Below are 19026 nucleotides of genomic sequence, written 5' to 3' on the forward strand. Positions count from 1 at the left end.
TCCACCACAGCCCCCAGCTCGAGACCAGCAGAGGGGAGGGGACGTCAGCATTCTCCCAGCTCCTCACCTCTTCTGTTGCCAACATGTCAGACCTTCTCCTTCAGAGCCCCACTGCCCAGCAGTGACCTCAAAGCTCCCCTCAAGCCCCTTTCTCCCAGTGACTCCTGGCTCACATCTCCTCTCCTCCCAACACCCCCCCCCCCATATCCCAACATCCTCCTAATGCCTTGTACAATGGTGAACTTCACCTTCAATCCACTTAATTTTCCTTCTCGATGCACTGAGATCTCTGTACTGAAAGAAACCTTCCTCTAGTCCCATTCCTCCCCTGGTGACCTATGTTCTTCTTTCTCCCCATCACAAGCCTGTCGGAAAATTAGCCAGTAAATAACATCCTTTGTGTGGTTTGCACCAAGGGACATCTTCCTGTCATCCATGCATTGGAGTCTGGCTCCTGCCTCCACCACTGCAGGAATTTGTCCTCCAAGACCTTCCAAGCCCATACTCAAGATGCAACATATCCCACTAGCATCAGCCCAGACCCATCAATTCCCTCACTGTCATCCATTCATCCCAGCCCCAAATGGAAAACAGAGAAATCCAATTCAATGTAACCAACACAGGTTAAATAACCATCATAAAGCATATAAGAACGCTCTGCAACAATCTAACTGTGCCCAGTATACTAATCTTCCCTAAACAAATTTGTGATAACAAGTGCTATGTTCACTCAAGGAAAACGTAAACCGTATAATATCATATATGAAACGAGTCGCCAGTCCAGGTTTGATGCATGATACTGGATGCTTGGGGCTGGTGCACTGGGACGACCCAGAGGGATGGTACGGGGAGGGAGGTGGGTGGAGGGTTCAGGATGGGGAACACGTGTATACCTGTGGCAGATTCATGTTGATATATGGCAAAACCAATACAATATTGTAAAGTTAAAAAATAAAATAAATTAAAAAAAAAGTCTCTGCAGAAAAGAAAAAGTCTGTGTAGGTTCCATGGGAAAAGTTCTTTCAAATGCTCTTTGTTTCCCCTCACACTTTTAATTTTTTATTTTGTATTGGGGTGTTAACTGGCTATACCTCAAACGCTCTTTTAACGCTCAGTCTCTAAAGTCAAGACAGCAAGTGTCAGCAGTTGGCCAAGGAGAGAACTTGGCCAGCAGGGATATGAACCGAGGCCAACCATGATTCAGCAGCCACGCTTCCTCTGCCCATCTTTAGCACCAGCATCCGCCCTTCTTTAGGGACAGAAATTCCAGTCTGTGCCCACTTCTTTTTGCTTTACTTGCTTCATTCCATTTTGATATGAAGTAGTTTACCCAGGGAAACTAGCAAGACTTTAAAAAAATTTCCTGGGAGCAAAGGGTAATCAGATACCTACACTGAATAATGTTTAACCAATACAGGGTTTTTAAAGTTCGTTATATAAAAACCAGGGTGTCTGATGAAGCAGCCAGTCTGCTATCAGTGACCCGTATTTAATACCCCATCTTTCTGACTCGTGGTGAGAGGCAGAGGAGAAAACTGAGCTGGGTAGTTAATACTCGGATTAGTCCTCTTTCACTGGGTCAGGTCTGTGTGTGTGCTGTGCTTAGTTGCTCAGTCGTGTCCGACTCTTTGTGACCCCATGGACTGTAGCCCGCCAGGCTCGTCTGCCCGTGGGATTCTCTAGGCAAGAATACTGGAGTGGGTTGCCATGCCCTCCTCCAGAGGATCTTCCCAACCCAGAGATCGAACCTGGGTCTCCCGCATTACAGGCGGATTCTTTACCATCTGAGCCACCAGGGAAGCCAGGGTCAGGTCTGGGTGAAGTATTAAAAAGGTATACTGCCAATGAAAATAACTTTTTAATCAAGCCAAGTTTCCTATTCAGCTAGCATATAAAAAGCATTCAAGAACTAAGTCATTCAATAATCATCAAATTATAGAGCTGGTAGGGAGTTCACCTAAACCAACCCCTCTTTAACAGATCATGAAACTGATATCCTGGGAGCGAAACACTCACGAGGCAGCCCTGTTAAGCCGTCACAAGCACAGATGCCAGGTCTAATCTGGCAGCCACTGGCCACACTTGGTGACTGAGCACTTCAAAGGTGACCAGTTGAAACAGAAAGTAAACATAAATCGGGAAAAAGAACTGGACCGACGGCACATAACCCCACAGTGGGGGTCAAATGCGTTTACTTATGACTGCCTGTGCATCTCGTCTCTGAGAACTGAAAGATTCAATGACTTTTTTAATAACAATGTTATGAAGGTATATAATTCACATCACACAAGTCAACCTTTTAAATATACAAGTCACTCGTTTCTAGTATGTTCACCAAGTCACGCAACCACCACCATTCTCTAATTCCAGAACCTTTTCATCAACCCTAAAAGAGACTCCATACCCAGTAACAGTCATTCTCTGTCCGCTCCTCTGCCTAGACCTGGTCAACTAACGAATCTACATTCTGTTTTTAGAGCTTCCTCCGCTAGACTTCCATCTATAAAAGGAATCCTGTGGTCCTTTGTGACTGGCTTCTCTCACTTAGGATAATGTTTTTAAGGTTCAGCCCTATTGAAGCCATGTATCCGTCCTTTGTTCTCTTTTATGGCCAAATAATAACACCTTGTGTGGACAGACAATACTTTTTGTTTATCCATTTACTGGACACTTGGATTGTTCTTACTTTTAGGCTAATATGAATAAAACTGCTATAATCATTTGAGTACAAGTTTTTTTGGGGGGACGTACATATTCTTTTTTTTTCTGAATATATACCTAAGAGTGGAATTGCTGGGTCATACGGTAACTCTGTGTTTAACCTTTGAGGAACTGCCAGACTGTTCTCCAAAGCAGCTACACCATTTTACATTTGCACCTGGAGGCTGCCAAATGTAGATTCTTTCCTCTCTAATTTCTGCCAGGCTGGTTTGCTGAGAGTGCCAGGAAAGAAGAGGAGGAAAGGGTGAAGGCAGAGCAGCAGGGCAGGGGTGTGGAGGGCAAGCAGACTTGTGACGCTGCTTCCAGAGTCCTGTCTGCACCTATGCGGCCTCACGCGAGCCACCTCCGGTCTTCAAGTCTCAGTTTCTTTATTTACTAAAATGAAGGCGCTAGACCAGTAGGTCTCAACTAAGGACATGTGGCAAAGTCTGGAGACAATTTTGGTTGTTACAGTAGCTGGGTGATGCTCCTGGTACCTAGAGGGCAGAGGTAGGGATGCTGCTAAACATCTTACATGCGTAGGACAGCCCCCAACAGTTAAGAATTACCTGGATGGACCCAAGCGTCAACAGTGCCAAGGCTGAGAATCCCTGCATTAGACTGAGGTGACAACATACGGGCCATTCTGAGGAACAGCCAAAATGGTTTCCAAAATGACTGTACCACTTTATAATCCACTCAGCAATGGGGCGGGGCTGGGGGTGGGGTGTGTGTTCTGCTCTCCACATCCTCATCAACACCCTAATTTTTGCCAACCTAAGAGGAACATCCGTTCTACTTACAGTTGCTGGGGGGAAGGGATAGTTAGAGAGTTTGGGATGGACATGTACACATGGCCACATTTAAAATGGATACCCAACAAGGACCTACTGTATAGCACAGGGATATCTGCTCAATGTCACATGGCAGCCTGGATGGGAGGGGGGTTTAGGGGACAATGGATACATGTGCATGTATGGCTGAGTCCCTTTGGTGTTCACCTGAAATTATCACAATACTGTTAATCAGCTATACCCCAATACAAAATTAAAAGTTTAAAATAAATAAAATCTTGGTAGCTTCTACTCCATCCCAAAGCAAAACCAAACCAAAAAACAATAAATAAAAAGTCTCTTCTAATAACAATGTCCAGGGTTGTTAACAGACTGCCAGTGTCATACGGGAAGAGGTGAGTCACTTTCTTACCTGGTGCCTGTAATTATACCAGCCGTTTGATCCTGCGACGATCACCACCCAGTGCTTGCCTCCGTCCTCAGGGTCCTCCAGGGGAGCAGCACCAGTTCCCAGGACCAAGCTGAGCAACACGGTGACTTCCCAAATCATCCTGCCCCCGGGAGTTCCGCTGCAGAAATCTAGGAAGACAAAGGCAGAGTCAAGCGAAAAAAGAATGACAAAAACAGAAGAACGCTACTGGCCCCTAAGACAAGACCACAGAAGATGGGTCAAAAAGATAAGATTATTTGGTCACCAGACAGAACACGCCGAGGATAAAACTGATGTCAGAGCAGAATTTCATTCTCCTCGCTGCTGCCACTTCCCTGGAGTGGAGCAGAGGGCTGCCCACAGCGCCTCCCCTTCACTACGGGCTGAACTTAGGAGAATAAACCCAAGAATATCGAGGAAGCTCTAGGGGCAACTTTTTAAAGCTTTTGTCACAACTTGGAATACGGAAAAAAAATTCACTGACAAACTTCACTGTGTCGGAAAAATATCTACCACATACTATGAACTGTTTTAAGAAAAGAACAGACATAGAATGTGTGCATAGCAAAATGTGGAAGGCAGACAAAATCTAACAGTAGTTACTCTTGGGTGGTAGATGGGTAGAATTAAGAATGATCTTTCTTTTTGTCTCTCTTTACTACAAATAATATATATTACTTATACAACAAAGCTTGTAAAAATTCAACATACACTTGATGTAAATACTGAGGGGCAATTTATGTGTGTGAGCTATCTGGGTAAGCTATCGTCTAACACTGGCAATTTATGTGTGTGAGCTATCTGGGTAAGCTATCGTCTAACACTGGCAGCCCAAATGAATGTCTTTGTATACTGCTTACAACCCATTTACATTATTCCGTACAAGAGGCTGGGCAAACATTTTAATCCTTGTTTCACTGGGTGGGGAGGTTGAAACAAGAGAGAAGTGACTTACCCAATATTCACAGACAGTCAGCACTGGCCACAGCCCAGAACCCACGCCTTCTGAATTCCTGGCCCACCCTTTCTGCTACATGGTTCTGCATCTCAAGACTTTATTCTTAATGAACTACACGCCCAATCTTACACTTCACGGCCAAAACTTTAAAGAGAGTTTTAAAGCACAAAAGGCAGAACTAAGGCCGAGTCCTGGCCACCCTGAAATTACTCAGACAAGTATGCTATTTTAATGCCCTGTGTTCTGACTATGTTATTTTTAAAAAAGCCTTCCTATGGCAGAAGCCAGGCCTGCCATTCTGAGATAAGAGGAAAAACAGTCGTTGAGACGTAGGAACTCGGAACAGAACAGTTGCAAGGCTAACCTCTGCCTCTGATGCTTTTTGACAAAACAGTGCTCATTTACTCACTCATTAATGTATTCACTCATTCATTCACCTACTCAGTCAGAGTCTCCTGAGCTCTGACCCTGCCAGAAAAAGTGCTGGGGGCTGGGAACGCAGTAGGGACAGGACGAAGCCTCTGTCCTCAAGGACTGCAGAGCCAGCTAAGGCATGAAACACCTCAAAGTCTAGGAAATCATCCTCAGCATCTGTGCCTAAGACTGTGCTAAACCTCAAAATGATGGGATTTCCTTCCAAGTGAAAAAACAGGAAGCCCTGAGTCTGGTACAAGTTTTAAAAAGTAAAGGCACTTTGGGCCAGCACTTCTCCAACTATACGCCCAGATCGCCTGGGGGGCTTGTTAGAAGGCAGAGTCTGACTCAGTAGGCATGGGCAGGGCCTGAGACTCTGCATTTCTGACAAGCTCTGGGTGATGTCCAGGACTACACTCTAGTCAGCTCTGCCCAGAAGCTCAGCTTCCTAGTCAAGAAACCGTACTACTCTATCCCCGCAAGACTTCTCCCAGGAACTCAATTTTTCACATGTAAGACTTAAGAATCTGAGGCGGGAGGACTTCCCTGGCAGTCCAGTGGTTGAGATTATGAGCTTCCCATGCAGGCGGCAGGGGCTCAGTCTCTGTCAGGGAACTAGGATCCTGCGTGGTACACAGCATGGCCAGATAACAAGATAGAATCTGAGTTGGTGCTAGATCCAGGTTTCTTCAGCTCCACTACAAAGTCATGGATGCATGGGCAACTACAATGATGTGCCCCAGATTTGATTCAAGATTGCCTTGAAATGGTCAAGATGAGTCACAGATGAGGGCAGTGGACTTCCCAGGCCACCCAGCCCCGGAACCCGCTGGTCTATTAATACGTCCGTGTGTATGAGAGGATGTTTTCTCATGTCCACTTGACCTGCCCAGGGCTCACCGAGGGATAATAAAAGGGGAAGTGATACAAAGGTATGAATCAGCAGCAGTGAGGTCAGGCAAGAGACTGTCCAGCTCCCACCCCCAGAGTTCTGCAGTGGCCCCCACACTGGAGGGGAAGGTGAGCCAGTGATACTGGAGGTCATGCAACCAGCAGCCTCCTGGCTGCAGGCAAGCCTCCCAGGAAGCCTTCTCTTGGGGCAGGGGTCAGCAAAGTCTCTGTAAAGGGCTGGAAAGTAGGTATTTTCAGCTCTGCAGGTCAAGTCATCCCCATTACAACTCTTCAGTTCTCCCACTGCATCACAAAGCAGCCAAAGACGGTACAGAAACCAGTGAACACGGCTACATTCCAATGAAACTGAAACAGGTGGTCTCTGTGGCCCGCCCTCAGGAGCCAGAATGTATTCTCAGCCCACAGGACAGGTACAGTCTGGGGTTTTTATTATCTTTCATCAACAATCATAAAATAGGCTCCCTGGTTTGCATACCATGCTTTCTGAGTCTCTATCACGTGACTCAGTCCTGAAGAGGCTGATCTGTCCGGAGGCTCTAGTGCCTGACTTCTTCTTTTCTGTCTTCTCTTTTCTTTTCTTTTTTCTGTTGTGCCTCATGGCATGTGGGATCTTAGTTCCCCTGACCAGGGGTCAAACCTGTGCCCCCCAGAAGTGGAGGCTCAGAGTTTTAGTCATTGGCCTGCCAGGGAATTCCCCCTTTCATATTTAAATAAAATATACTAGAGTTGAATGGTTGAGCTGCCTGAGCAACAGAATAGACGCCACCAGCTCAACTGCCTAAATCCGCAAGCAAACAACACCACCAGGGTATTTTTACAAATTCCAGTTTACTTTTCATTCTTCTAAAACACTAGCAAGTTACTCTTATTCATACACAGGGGACATTTTCAGAGTTAACATTTGGCGATATTCTTGTCTTTTTTTTTAATTATTAACACAGAGTTGTGGTTCCTTGAATACAACACCAAGTTACAAGCCTCACCATGTGACACCGATTGGGAAATGCCACTTAAAAAACACGTACATTAATACCGTGGGAACAGTATGGGGCCAGGGGCGAAGGAAAGACGTGAAGTAATACAATCCTTCCATCACCCTTAGCAATGAACACGTCTCAAAACAGCACGTTTCAGATAGCAATTTCCTGGTCAGCGCTATTCTTGACAAGTCGAGAGCAGGAAAACAAAGTCACAAATCATCTTGAGGCATATCTATGATTCTTGTTTCAGCAGAGTGAAAAGTTCATGAATAAAAAGTAAACAAGGATCTCTGGGACCTCCCTGATGGCTCAGTGGTTAAGAACCTGCCTTCCAATGCAAGGGACGCAGATGTGATCCCCGGTTGGGGAACGAGGATCCCATACGCTGCAGGGTAACTTAGTCCACAGGCTGCAACTAGATAAGCACCTCAATGAAGACCCAGCGCAGCCAAAAAAAAAAAAGTAAATGATCCCTGCCAAACTGGCCCAGGAAGACCGCTATTTCTTGCCCATGGCGCTCCACGGCCCCAGTCACACGGGCGCCGTCTTCTACTTCTTCCTGTCTACTCATCCGTCCAACACACAGGGCCTGAACACCCACCAGGTGCTCACAGAGACTGAACAGGGAGCCAAACTGGCGAAACCCTTCACAGAGCTAACATTCTAGCAGGAAGAGACAGGTTGTGCGGTGGTCATGAGAGCTGGGGAAGAAATAAAAGCAGAAGAGGAAGTCCTGGTGGGAGTGTCGAGTATCGTTTTTTCAAAACGGGAAGATTTTAAGAAGGTGAAGGAGCTCACCCATTTGTAGCAGGAAAACCCCAGAGGCAACATAAATGGTCATTTACGGGGGTTGTCTGTTGTTGTCCAGTCGCTAAGTCATGTCCATCTCTTTGCAACCCCATGGACTGTAGCATACCAGGATCCTCTGTCCTCCACTATCTCCCAGAGTTTGTGCAAATTCATGTCTACTGAGTTGATAATCCTATCTAACCATCTCATCCTCTGCCACCCCCTTCTCCTTTTGCCTTCAGTCTTTTCCAACATCAGGGGCTTTTATCAAATAGGGTACTATTTAGCAAATCAATTATGTGTGTGCGTGTGTGTGTGTGTTAGCAGTTCAGTCATGTCCAACCCTTTGCGACCCCATGGACTGTAGCCCACCAGGCTCCTCCGTCCATGGGATTTTTCAGGCAAGAATACTGGAGCGGGTTGCTGTTCCCTTCTCCAGGGGATCGTCCCAATCTAGGAGTCGAACCTGGGTCTCCTGCATTGCAGGCAGACTCTTTACCATCTGAGCCACCATGGAAGCCCTAAATCAAATATAATACATCCTTATAATGGGATACAGTGACAACTTTAAAAGAAAAAGGTAGTTCTTAAAAGTGCCGAGAGTGGGAAGGCCTCTGAGAGGATGCTCAGGGGTATGTGTTTAGTCTGCTAACCATTTGCAGGGAGAAAATGACCCAGGGAGCTGTTGCTCTAACCAGGGGAGACAGGAAAGTCCCCAAGAGTGTTCTGTTGTTGCTATGCCGCACAGGGAGGGAGGGCGGGATATGGGTCGGTATCTATGAACCATGGAGTGTGCAAGACACTTTCCCATCCTCACAACAGCCTGTGAGCAGGCTCATTACCCGCTTCAGCTGAGACAGACTAGCAGAGGTAGAGAAACTTGGTGGAAAGTGGTACTGCCGGGTGACACACTGATCTGCTTCCAAAGATTGCTTCTTCTATTACACCACCTCGCTTGTCACACCAAAAAAGCATTGTTTTTGTGAGTATCTCAGAGGCCCTGTAACCATAGGTGGGAGGGCTACACCCCACACTCTGGGGCCTCCAAGTTTCCTCCAGCAGCAGGATACCCAACATGCCTGCTCTTCATCACCCCACTACTTTAAGACACTTATGGGTAATTGGTTATAAAAAGGTCTTAGAAGAAGAGCCCATCAAAGGAGAATTTGAACCACACAAACTGGTTGGACAAGAGCCCATCAAAAGAGAACTTGAACCACACAAAGTGGTTTGTCAATGGATAAGCCTTTACAAATGAATGTCACCAGCCTCCAATGCCAAGTCCTCGATGCTCCCACTGGTCCAGCGACCCTCTCATGTTACAGGGCTACATGAAGTCACTGATTCAACTGAAGGACTCCACTTCAGGCAGTACCATCAAGTGGGGTCAGATCCAATAGGGGAGGTTTGGGACAGACCCGAGTGCACACACTAGATCAACTGTCAGCAGCAATAGAAGTAACAAGGCTACAGTTAGAGGACCATCTAAATAGCAGGATCAAATTCAAATCCAAGTCTGACACCAAAGCCCAGACCTTAACCACCCCCGTGACCTCCCACATCAGCCCTGTACTTGCTACTTGCTCTGGGTTAGAGACAGCGAACCATTAAAGCCAAGCAAAGCAGCTGGGCAGACAATGACATCTGTAAAGAGACTTCCAAACCTACAGGTTTTAAGATCGTGCCCTCTGTTCTTTGTGGGCGTACAACAAAATCATCATGCAAGTGGTCCCTGGCTGATAACATGCAAAAGAGACAAGGACAGGAGACAAGGAGCCCTCTTTTACCGAACTAAAGTCAAGTTCCTCTGAGCCCTCCTCCCGACAAGACTTTGGCCCACTGAGCCCAGGTTTAGCAAGAATCCTGCAAGGATCTCCCATCTTTGGCCTCTAATCAAGCTCCTCTTAGCAATTTTTCAGCCATTGACCCTCCCACTCTGCCTACTGGCAATAAATCTCAGTTGTCCTTGATGTATTTGGAGTGGAGCTCAGTTCTATACGGAAGTCTTTCTCCTCTAATACAACAGCTAGAATAAAATCCATCTTGTCATTAAAAAAAAAAAAAAAATGGTTACATTACATGGCACGTGGGATTTTAGTTCTCCAACCAGCGATCAAACCTGTGCCCCATGCACTGGAAGGACAAAGTCCTAACTACTAGACCACCAAGGAAGTCCCCCGTCTTGTCATTTTTAACAAATGTCAGGTGAAATTTCTCTTTAATACAGGACAGTTACTAAGTTACTACTGGACTAAGTTCCTAAGTCCAGGGAGACCCTGCCTCACCTTAATTGTTCATCTGTCAAATGGGATGATAGAACTAAATTATTAAGGGCCTATTCAGTTCCCATATCCTTTGATTTTCTGTTTCAAGAGTAAAATGGAAAAAAAAAAAAAGAGAGAGAGAGAGAGAGAGAGAAAAGAAAATCCAAGTAGTCTGATCTCAAATCTCAAAAAAAAAAAAAATGGATTTTGTCCAAGTGAGAGAATCAATGTTTTTTCATAGGGAACATTTATGATTCAGTAGCAAAGCACATTCTAGATTAGAGCATGTCCTTCAAAGTTACCTAATTCTGATGCTATGGAGGACTTCCCTGGTGGCTCAGTTGGTAAAGAATCTACCTGCAATGATTCTATGGAACTTTTTCCCCCACAACTCTGTAAACTGTAGATACTAGAAATGAAAATAATTATTGTCTAAAAACATGCAAATGCATTCTATTAAGTGGAGGTGCAAGTGACTCCCCCTTTGAAAGAAAGAAGCCAGGTTGCCCATTGCACATTTCAGTATTTCTAATCTACAAATGTACTTTGTACTTGGAATCTCCTTTCAACTGACAGTAATATATACAGAGTGATGTTGTTGTTCAGTCACTAAGTCACGTCCGACTCTGCAACCCCCTGGACTGCAGCTTGCCAGGCTTCCCTGTCCTTCACTACCTCCCAGAGTTTGCTCAAACTCTTGTCCACTGAGTCAGGGAAGCCATCCAACCAGCTCATCCTCTGTCGCCCCCTTCACTTTTAAAAAATTATCTTTTAACATTTCAAAATGTACAAGCAGCTGTAACATATTTCAAAATACACATAGTCAAGAAAGATTTTTTAATTTACTAATGTCTAGAAGAATTTGATTTTTGGTTAATGGTTTTTCTACATTTTTATTTTCACTGCTTATTTGGCATTTGAATTTCTTTAAGTTTCTCCCAAATTACTATTTTTTGAAATCTAGGATTAATAATAGTTTGTAGTCTTTCCCCAAATGAATGAGCATGACTTTTATAACTAGATGTAAATTCTTAATTTTAATTTTGTTACAACTTATATTTTAAGAAATTGAAGGATACACGTTAAACTACAGAAATGTACAAATATAATATAAAATACCTGTTACCGTTATACAGATCAACTGTTAATATTTTGTAAATCTGTTAACCCTCTTTCCCCATAAACAAATAAAACATTACAGATAAAACAGTCCCCCATTGTCCTGTCCCATTCTCCGCATACCACAAGGTAACCACTATTGTAAATTATTTCATTCCAATCAATTTATTATACTTTAAAATACATATATCCACTTTATAAAAATTCTCCTACTAACAAACATGTAGGTTGTTACCTTTTTTTTTTTTTAACTATTAAAATGTTGCAAAAGCATTCTTATACTCATTGCCTTGTAAGCAAATGTCTCTCTGGTACTTTAGGAGTAGAACCACTGAGTCTTAAGATATACCTATTTTGCTAGCAGCTGTACTGTCCTATGGAGAAGGCAATGGCACCCCACTCCAGTACTCTTGCCTTGAAAATCCCATGGTTGGAGGAGCCTGGAAGGCTGCAGTCCATGGGGTTGCTAAGAGTTGGACACGACTGAGCAACTTCACTTTGACTTTTCACTTTCATGCATTGGAGAAGGAAATGGCAACCCACTCCAGTGTTCTTGCCTGGAGAATCCCAGGGACGGGGCAGCCTGGTGGGCTGCCGTCTCTGGGGTCGCACAGAGTCGGACACGACTGAAGCGACTTAGCAGCAGCAGTACTATCCTAAGATATACTTCCAAATATCTGATATCTTTCAAACAATTGATACTCTTGAGAGTAACAAAGTTCATAATTTCTACTCTGATAGATATAAAGTGATCTAATTATGAGTTGACTCATTGGAAAAGACTCTGATGCTGGGAGGGATTAGGGGCAGGAGGAGAAGGGGACGACAGAGGATGAGATGGCTGGATGGCATCACTGACTCGATGAACGTGAATCTGAGTGAACTCCAGGAGTTGGTGATGGACAGGGATGCCTGGCGTGCTGCAACTCATGGGGTCGAAAAGAGTCAGACACGACTGAGCGACTGAACTGAACTGAACTGAATTATGGGTTTGATCTCTATCTCCTGGATTACAAGATAATTTGAGTCATATGTCTAATCATCCAGATTTCAATATCCTTAACATTTGTGATGATTTCCTCTTCATAAAATGGGACTCAAATTTTGGCCTAAAGCAATGTCTGTGGTTTAAAGAAAGAAAAAAAAAAAAAAGGCTGGTCATTTCCTTAAAAAAGATAGTCATAGGTGGAAAATTCAAGAGACAGCATTCACCTCAATATATTTTTAATGAACAATACTAGGTATGGTGTTCACTTACTTAAGAGTTCACAACCTTTTACTCATCTCTCCTCTCATTCAAATGCAATTGTCTTTAAAATCCTCAGCAATTCCCCTGGGAATTACTGCAATGAGCTCCCTGGTGTGGCCTCTTTCCAACACTTTTCCACATTAGAGAGTATCTAAGATACACACTGGGCTTCCCTCGTGGCTAACTGGTAATGAACCTGCCCGCCAATGCAGGAGACTCGAGTTCTTCCCCTGGGTTGGAAAGATCCCCTGGAGAAGGAAATGGCAACCCACTCCAGTATTCTCCCTTGGGAAATCCCATGGACAGAGGAGCCTGGCTACAGGCCATGGGGTCACAAAAGAGTCCAACACAACTTAGCAACTAAACAATAGCAACAACAAAGATACACATCTACTAAATTCGGTTTCTAGGGCTTTCAGGGCAAAATCCAAGTCTCTTATAAGCTTGCAAGATGCGCCTCTGTTTTCCACTATCCACATGAAATCCCTTGCTCCAACCAGGCTCAGGACTCCGGGTCCAAAATCAGTGCTCTTTTCCTGCCTTCATCATGCTATTTTCCAGGCGAAAGGCTCTTCTCTTTCATCGCGCTAGCTCCTGCCCATCCCTCAAACTCCATTCAATTATTCCCTTCTCTGCAAAGTCTTACGTCTTCCCACAAGCAGGGTTAGATGCTGCCCCTGGAACACTGGAATGGTTCACGATAAACTGCCTCTCCCCTTTATGAAATAATCCCTGCTTAAAAAACTTAGTAAGGCTCAACCAATGTTTGCGAACTAATGCAGTAAAGACATTACTGTCTGGAGCAAAGACAGCTGGGCCATGCCACTCACTACATACCACAGGGCAAGTCTCAAACCATGAACATTTATTTTCACAAAATTTCTTTCTCCCAGCCCCTAGATTCTTGGCACTGAATACCACGTGGGTAAAACCTCAACTCTAATAGAAGTAGGGGATCAAATCCTGCTAACTTTCACTTCCATGGTTCATGTGAATCATCCTGTTAACTCCCACCAGCTCAAACCTGTGAGAAGTGGAGCTTTTATGATTTCTCAGAAGGGATGTTTTTATACCTTTGGGTATATTTGCTGTTGTGGTTAACATAACCCCTTCCCCCTTAGGCTACCAAGAACTAACTGGAAACAGATGAAACCTCAGCATTACAAACCTCAACAACCTGAGTTGTTTCTAGATTGTTAAGACAGTACACAAGAGACCCCCTCCTGGCATTCCCTGGCTATAGGACCTTAGCAAATGTGCTCTCAGCTCGCGCCTGTTTCTCTCTGCTCTTGGAGGAGCCTGGGCTTCCAGCCAGAGCTCGCTCAACAAAAGGAGCCCCAACTCACCAACCCCACGGGATGCAAGGCTGAGAGAGCTCATCGGAAGTCATCCTTTGCCGAAAACTCCCTTTCTCCCGATGAGAAATGGATTTACTCAAAAAAAAAAAAAAAAAGGCCGGGGAAACTGAAAATCCCAGACATGAAGCCAAGATCTGCGGCCGATGGGCGACCCTGGTCTGGGGCGTTGGGCCGGGCCCCAGTCCCCTGCCAGGGATATTGATTACCTGCTGCGGGACCGTGGGAACTCCTCGCGGTGCGCAGCCTCAAAGAAGTGAGCTGCCGGCGTCCTCCCTGCAGAGATTGCTGAGCAGGGTCCTAGCTCCTTGCTTTGAGGGTTGGCTGCGCCGCGGCGATTGGCCGAGCTTCGGGGAGGAGCGTCTTCGAAAGCCAATGGGAGGCGAGAACGAGACCGGAGAGTCGCAGAAACTACAAGTCCCAGCGAGCCCTCGCGGGGCCTTCTGATCCCAGAAAGCAAAGGAACGCAGGGAGGACGGTATCCAGAGAATTAGGGCGGGATGGGGTGAGGGTGGGAGGGTGGTTCTGACGTGTGTGGAACCAGGGGCGCAGTGATTCCCCGGAAGGATCGATCCCCAGCGCCCTAAGCCGTTTAACACTCCGCTTCTAAACTTGTACACAAATTAGAACCACATAGGGTAGTAGCTTCGTAGGTACTGATGCCTCTGCCTCTCCCTAAAGATTTTGGTCTGCCTGTGGCCTGGGTTTTGGAGTCTTTAAAGAACCCCAGGTGATGGGATGTGCAGATCCGTTTCATCCTGGTAACAACCCTAGGAGAGGGAGGCACTGTTAATGTCATCCCAGCTTTACACACGGGGCAACTAAGGAAAGTTATGTCAGGGAGGTTAATTTTCGGAAGATCACATACCTCTGAAGTGGCAGAGCCAGAATTCGGAGCCAGGCAGTCTACTTCCAGAATCCGGTGCTTTTTATCCGTATGCTACTTCTCAAACGTTTGGTATTGTCTCACAGGGAGAGAAAAGTAAAATACTATACATACAAGTACCATGGTATGGAGCTCAGAAAGTTGAGTTGAATGTAGTTATTATAAGTCCAGTACTGCCCAAGGACATCGAGCACAAGATATTGAGACTTACATTCATGGGTTCTCTCGTCTCATCTTTTTTGTTGTGACTGTGTTCAGTTCAGTTCAGGTCAGTTGCTCAGTCGTGTCTGACTCTTTGAGACGCCATGAATTGCAGCATGCCAGGCCTCCCTGTCCATCACCAACTCCCTGGGTTCACTCAAACTCATGTCCGTCGAGTTGGTGATGCCATCCAGCCATCTCATCCTCTGTCGTCCCCTTCTCCTCCTGCCCCCAATCCCTCCCAGCATCTGAGTCTTTTCCAATGAGTCAACTCTTCACATGAAGTGGCCAAAGTATTGGAGTTTCAGCTTTAGCATCAGTCCTTCCAAAGAACACCCAGGACTCATCTCCTTTAGAATGGACTGGTTGGATCTCCTTATAGTCCAAGGGACTCTCAAGAGTCTTCTCCAACACCACAGTTCAAAAGCATCAATTCTTTGGCAATCAGCTTTCTTCACAGTCCAACTCTCACATCCATACATGACCACTGGAAAAACCATAGCCTTGACTAGCCAGACCCTTTGTTGGCAAAGTAATGTCTCTGCTTTTGAATATGCTATCTAGGTTGGTCATCACTTTCCTTCCAAGGAGTAAGCGTCTTAATTTCATGGCTGCAGTCACCATCTGCAGTGATTTTGGAGCCCAGAAAAATAAAGTCTGACACTGTTTCCACTGTTTCCCCATCTATTTCCCATGAAGTGATGGGACCAGATGCCATGATCTTCGTTTTCTGAATGTTGAGCTTTAAGCCAACTTTTTCACTCTCCTCTTTCACTTTCATCAAGAGGCTTTATAGTTCCTCTTTACTTTCTGCCATAAGGGTGGTGTCATCTGCATATCTGAGGTTATTGATATTTCTCCTGGCAATCTTGATTCCAGCTTGTGTTTCTTCCAGCCCAGAGTTTCTCATGATGTACTCTGCATATAAGTTAAATAAGCAGGGTGACAATATACAGGCCTGACGTACTCCTTTTCCTATTTGGAACCAGCCTATTGTTCCATGTCCAGTTCTAACTGTTGCTTCCTGACCTGCCTATAGGTTTCTCAAGAGGCAGGTCAGGTGGTCTGGTATTCCCATCTCTTTCAGAATTTTCCACAGTTTATTGTGATCCACACAGTCAAAGACTTTGGCATAGTCGATAAAGCAGAAATAGATGTTTTTCTGGAACTCTCTTGGCTGTGTTGGCTTGTGTAAAATTAGTTCCACCACTGTTGCAGGAAAGGGGACCCCTTCAAGGGCCCGAAACTGGGCTCTTGCCTAACACTCAGAAATGAATTGTCCGAGGAAACACGTCTGCTGACAAAGCAAGAGATTTTATTGGGACAGGGCACCCGGTTGGAGAGCAGTAGGGTAAGGGAACCCAGGAGAACAGCTCTGTCACATGGCTTGCAGTCTCGGGTTTTATGGTGATAGGATTAGTTTCTGGGTCATCTTTAGCCAATCATTCTGACTCAGTCCTTCCTGGCGGTGCACACCTTGTTTAGCCAAGATGGATGCCAGAGAGAAAGATTTTGGGAGGTGGACATGTGGTGTCTCCTTTTGACCTTTCCCGAACTCTTCCGGTTCAGTTCAGTTCAGTTCAGTTCAGTTGCTCAGTCGTGTCGGATGTTTTTCTGGAACTTGGTGTGATCACTGACCTAGAGCCAGACATCCTGGAATGTGAAGTCAAGTAGGCCTTAGAAAGCATCACTACGAACAAAGCTAGTGGAGGTGATGGAATTCCAGTTGAGCTATTTCAAATCCTGAAAGATGATGCTGTGAAAGTGCTGCAGTCAATATGCCAGCAAATTTGGAAAACTCAGCAGTGGCCACAGGACTGGAAAAGGTCAGTTTTCATTCTGATCCCAAAGAAAGGCAATGCCAAAGAATGCTCAAACTACCGGACAATTGCACTCATCTCACATGCTAGTAAAGTAATGCTCAAAAGTCTCCAAGCCAGGCTTCAGCAATATGTGAACCGTGAACTTCCTGATATTCAAGCTGGTTTTAGAAAAGGCAGAGGAATCAGAGATAAAATTGCCAATATCCGCTGGATCATGGAAAAAGCAAGAGAGTTCCAGAAAAACTCTTCTGGTTGGTGGAGGCTTATTAGTTCCATGTTCCTTACTAGGACCTCCTGTCGTAAAACAAATTATGCAAATAGTTTCTATGGTGCCTGGCCAGGGTGGGCAGTTTCAATCAGTGTCATTCCCCTAACACCACCACAGTTTAACTTAGGCCCTCAGCAGTGAAAGCAGAGTCCTAACCACCAGACCACCAAGGAACTCCCTGATATCCTTTTATATATATATATATATATATTTTAAACTGCAAATCTTGGGTCTGTGTACTACCCTGGGCCTACTGCCTATTTTGTGGATAAAAGTCTAGAGGAACACAGCCACACCCATTGGTTTAGGTATGACTCTTTGGGAGAACAAGGCAGAGATGAGCTATTATAGGAGAGACCATGTGGCCCACCAAAGAATCTGTATACTGTGTGACCATTTACAGAAAAAGCTTACCCACCCTGAGTTAAGTACTTGGCCCAAGATCACAGCTTGGAAGTGACCAGGGCTTCAAGTTCAGGTCTGTCCAAGCCCAAAGTCAGTTCTCATGACCACTGTGCTTTCACAGTCTTCCTCAATCAGATCAGATCAGATCAGATCAGTCACTCTGTCGTGTCCGACTCTTTGCGACCCCATGAATCACAGCACGCCAGGCCTCCCTGTCCATCACCAACTCCCGGAGTTCACTCAGACTCACATCCATCGAGTCAGTGATGCCATCCAGCCATCTCATCCTCTGTCGTCCCCTTCTCCTCCTGCCCCCAGTCCCTCCCAGCATCAGAGTCTTTTCCAATGAGTCAACTCTTCACATGAGGTGGCCAAAGTACTGGAGTTTCAGCTTTAGCATCATTCCTTCCAAAGAAATCCCAGGGCTGATCTCCTTCAGAATGGACTGGTTGGATCTCCTTGCAGTCCAAGGGACTCTCAAGAGTCTTCTCCAACACTACAGTTCAAAAGCATCAATTCTTCGGCGCTCAGCCTTCTTCACAGTCCAACTCTCATATCCATACATGACCACAGGAAAAACCATAGCCTTGACTAGACGAACCTTTGCTGGCAAAGTAATGTCTCTGCTTTTGAATATGCTGTCTAGGTTGGTCATAACTTTCCTTCCAAGGAGTAAGCGTCTTTTAATTTCATGGCTGCAGTCACCATCTGTAGTGATGGTGTAGAAAATAAAGTCTGACACTGTTTCCACTGTTTCCCCATCTATTTCCCATGAAGTGATGGGACCGGATGCCATGATCTTCGTTTTCTGAATGTTGAGCTTTAAGCCAACTTTTTCACTCTCCACTTTCACTTTCATCAAGAGGCTTTTGAGTTCCTCTTCACTTTCTGCCATAAGGGTGGTGTCATCTGCATATCTGAGGTTATTGATATTTCTCCCGGCAATCTTGATTCCAGTTTGTGTTTCTTCCAGTCCAGCGTTTCTCATGATGTACTCTGCATAAAAGTTAAATAAGCAGGGTGACAATATACAGCCTTCACGAACTCCTTTTCCTATTTGGAACCAGTCTGTTGTTCCATGTCCAGTTCTAGGAGCATAAATGTTATGTGCCAGGTGTGCGGGCTTTAGAAACATTCACAACCTAAAAGTTGAGGATTATGCTTTATTCAGTGGGAATTTTTAATACTTCGAGTCCGGGGGATAGCATCTCAAGTAACCCTGAGAGAAGTGCTCCAAGGAGGAGCCAGGCTATATAGAAGTTTTGCAATAAAGGACAAGTAGTCTGAACATAAAAAGGTTATTGTTAAAGAAAACCAGATAACCCAAGTTAAGGAATTTAGCACTTTACTAGGTATGGGAAGATGCAAGCATCTGGACTCACTGAAATCAATCCTTTGATGTTGCACCTCACTCAGCACAGTATACTGTTTTTACATCCTGAGCTTCCTCGGGGCTCACCATAGGGAGTAGCTGCTGTC

The 19026-nt window shown here is 45.2% G+C and overlaps 1 protein-coding gene across 1 annotated transcript in view; it reads right to left on the reverse strand.

The window, feature by feature from the left end:
* LGMN (legumain) overlaps positions 1-14281 on the reverse strand; it is a 35879-nt gene extending 21598 nt beyond the window's left edge. Inside the window, exons 1-2 of the mRNA XM_027521182.1 lie at positions 14174-14281; positions 3907-4073 (exon numbers count right to left, since the gene is read on the reverse strand). Of these exons, the coding sequence (XP_027376983.1) occupies positions 3907-4044 (138 nt within the window). The 5' untranslated portion in view covers positions 4045-4073; positions 14174-14281. The remainder of the gene's footprint in view (positions 1-3906; positions 4074-14173) is intronic.
* Between the last annotated feature and the right edge of the window lie 4745 nt (positions 14282-19026).

Source organism: Bos indicus x Bos taurus, chromosome 21 (genome assembly GCF_003369695.1).
Source record: "Bos indicus x Bos taurus breed Angus x Brahman F1 hybrid chromosome 21, Bos_hybrid_MaternalHap_v2.0, whole genome shotgun sequence".
In the NCBI taxonomy this organism is placed as follows: domain Eukaryota; kingdom Metazoa; phylum Chordata; class Mammalia; order Artiodactyla; family Bovidae; genus Bos; species Bos indicus x Bos taurus.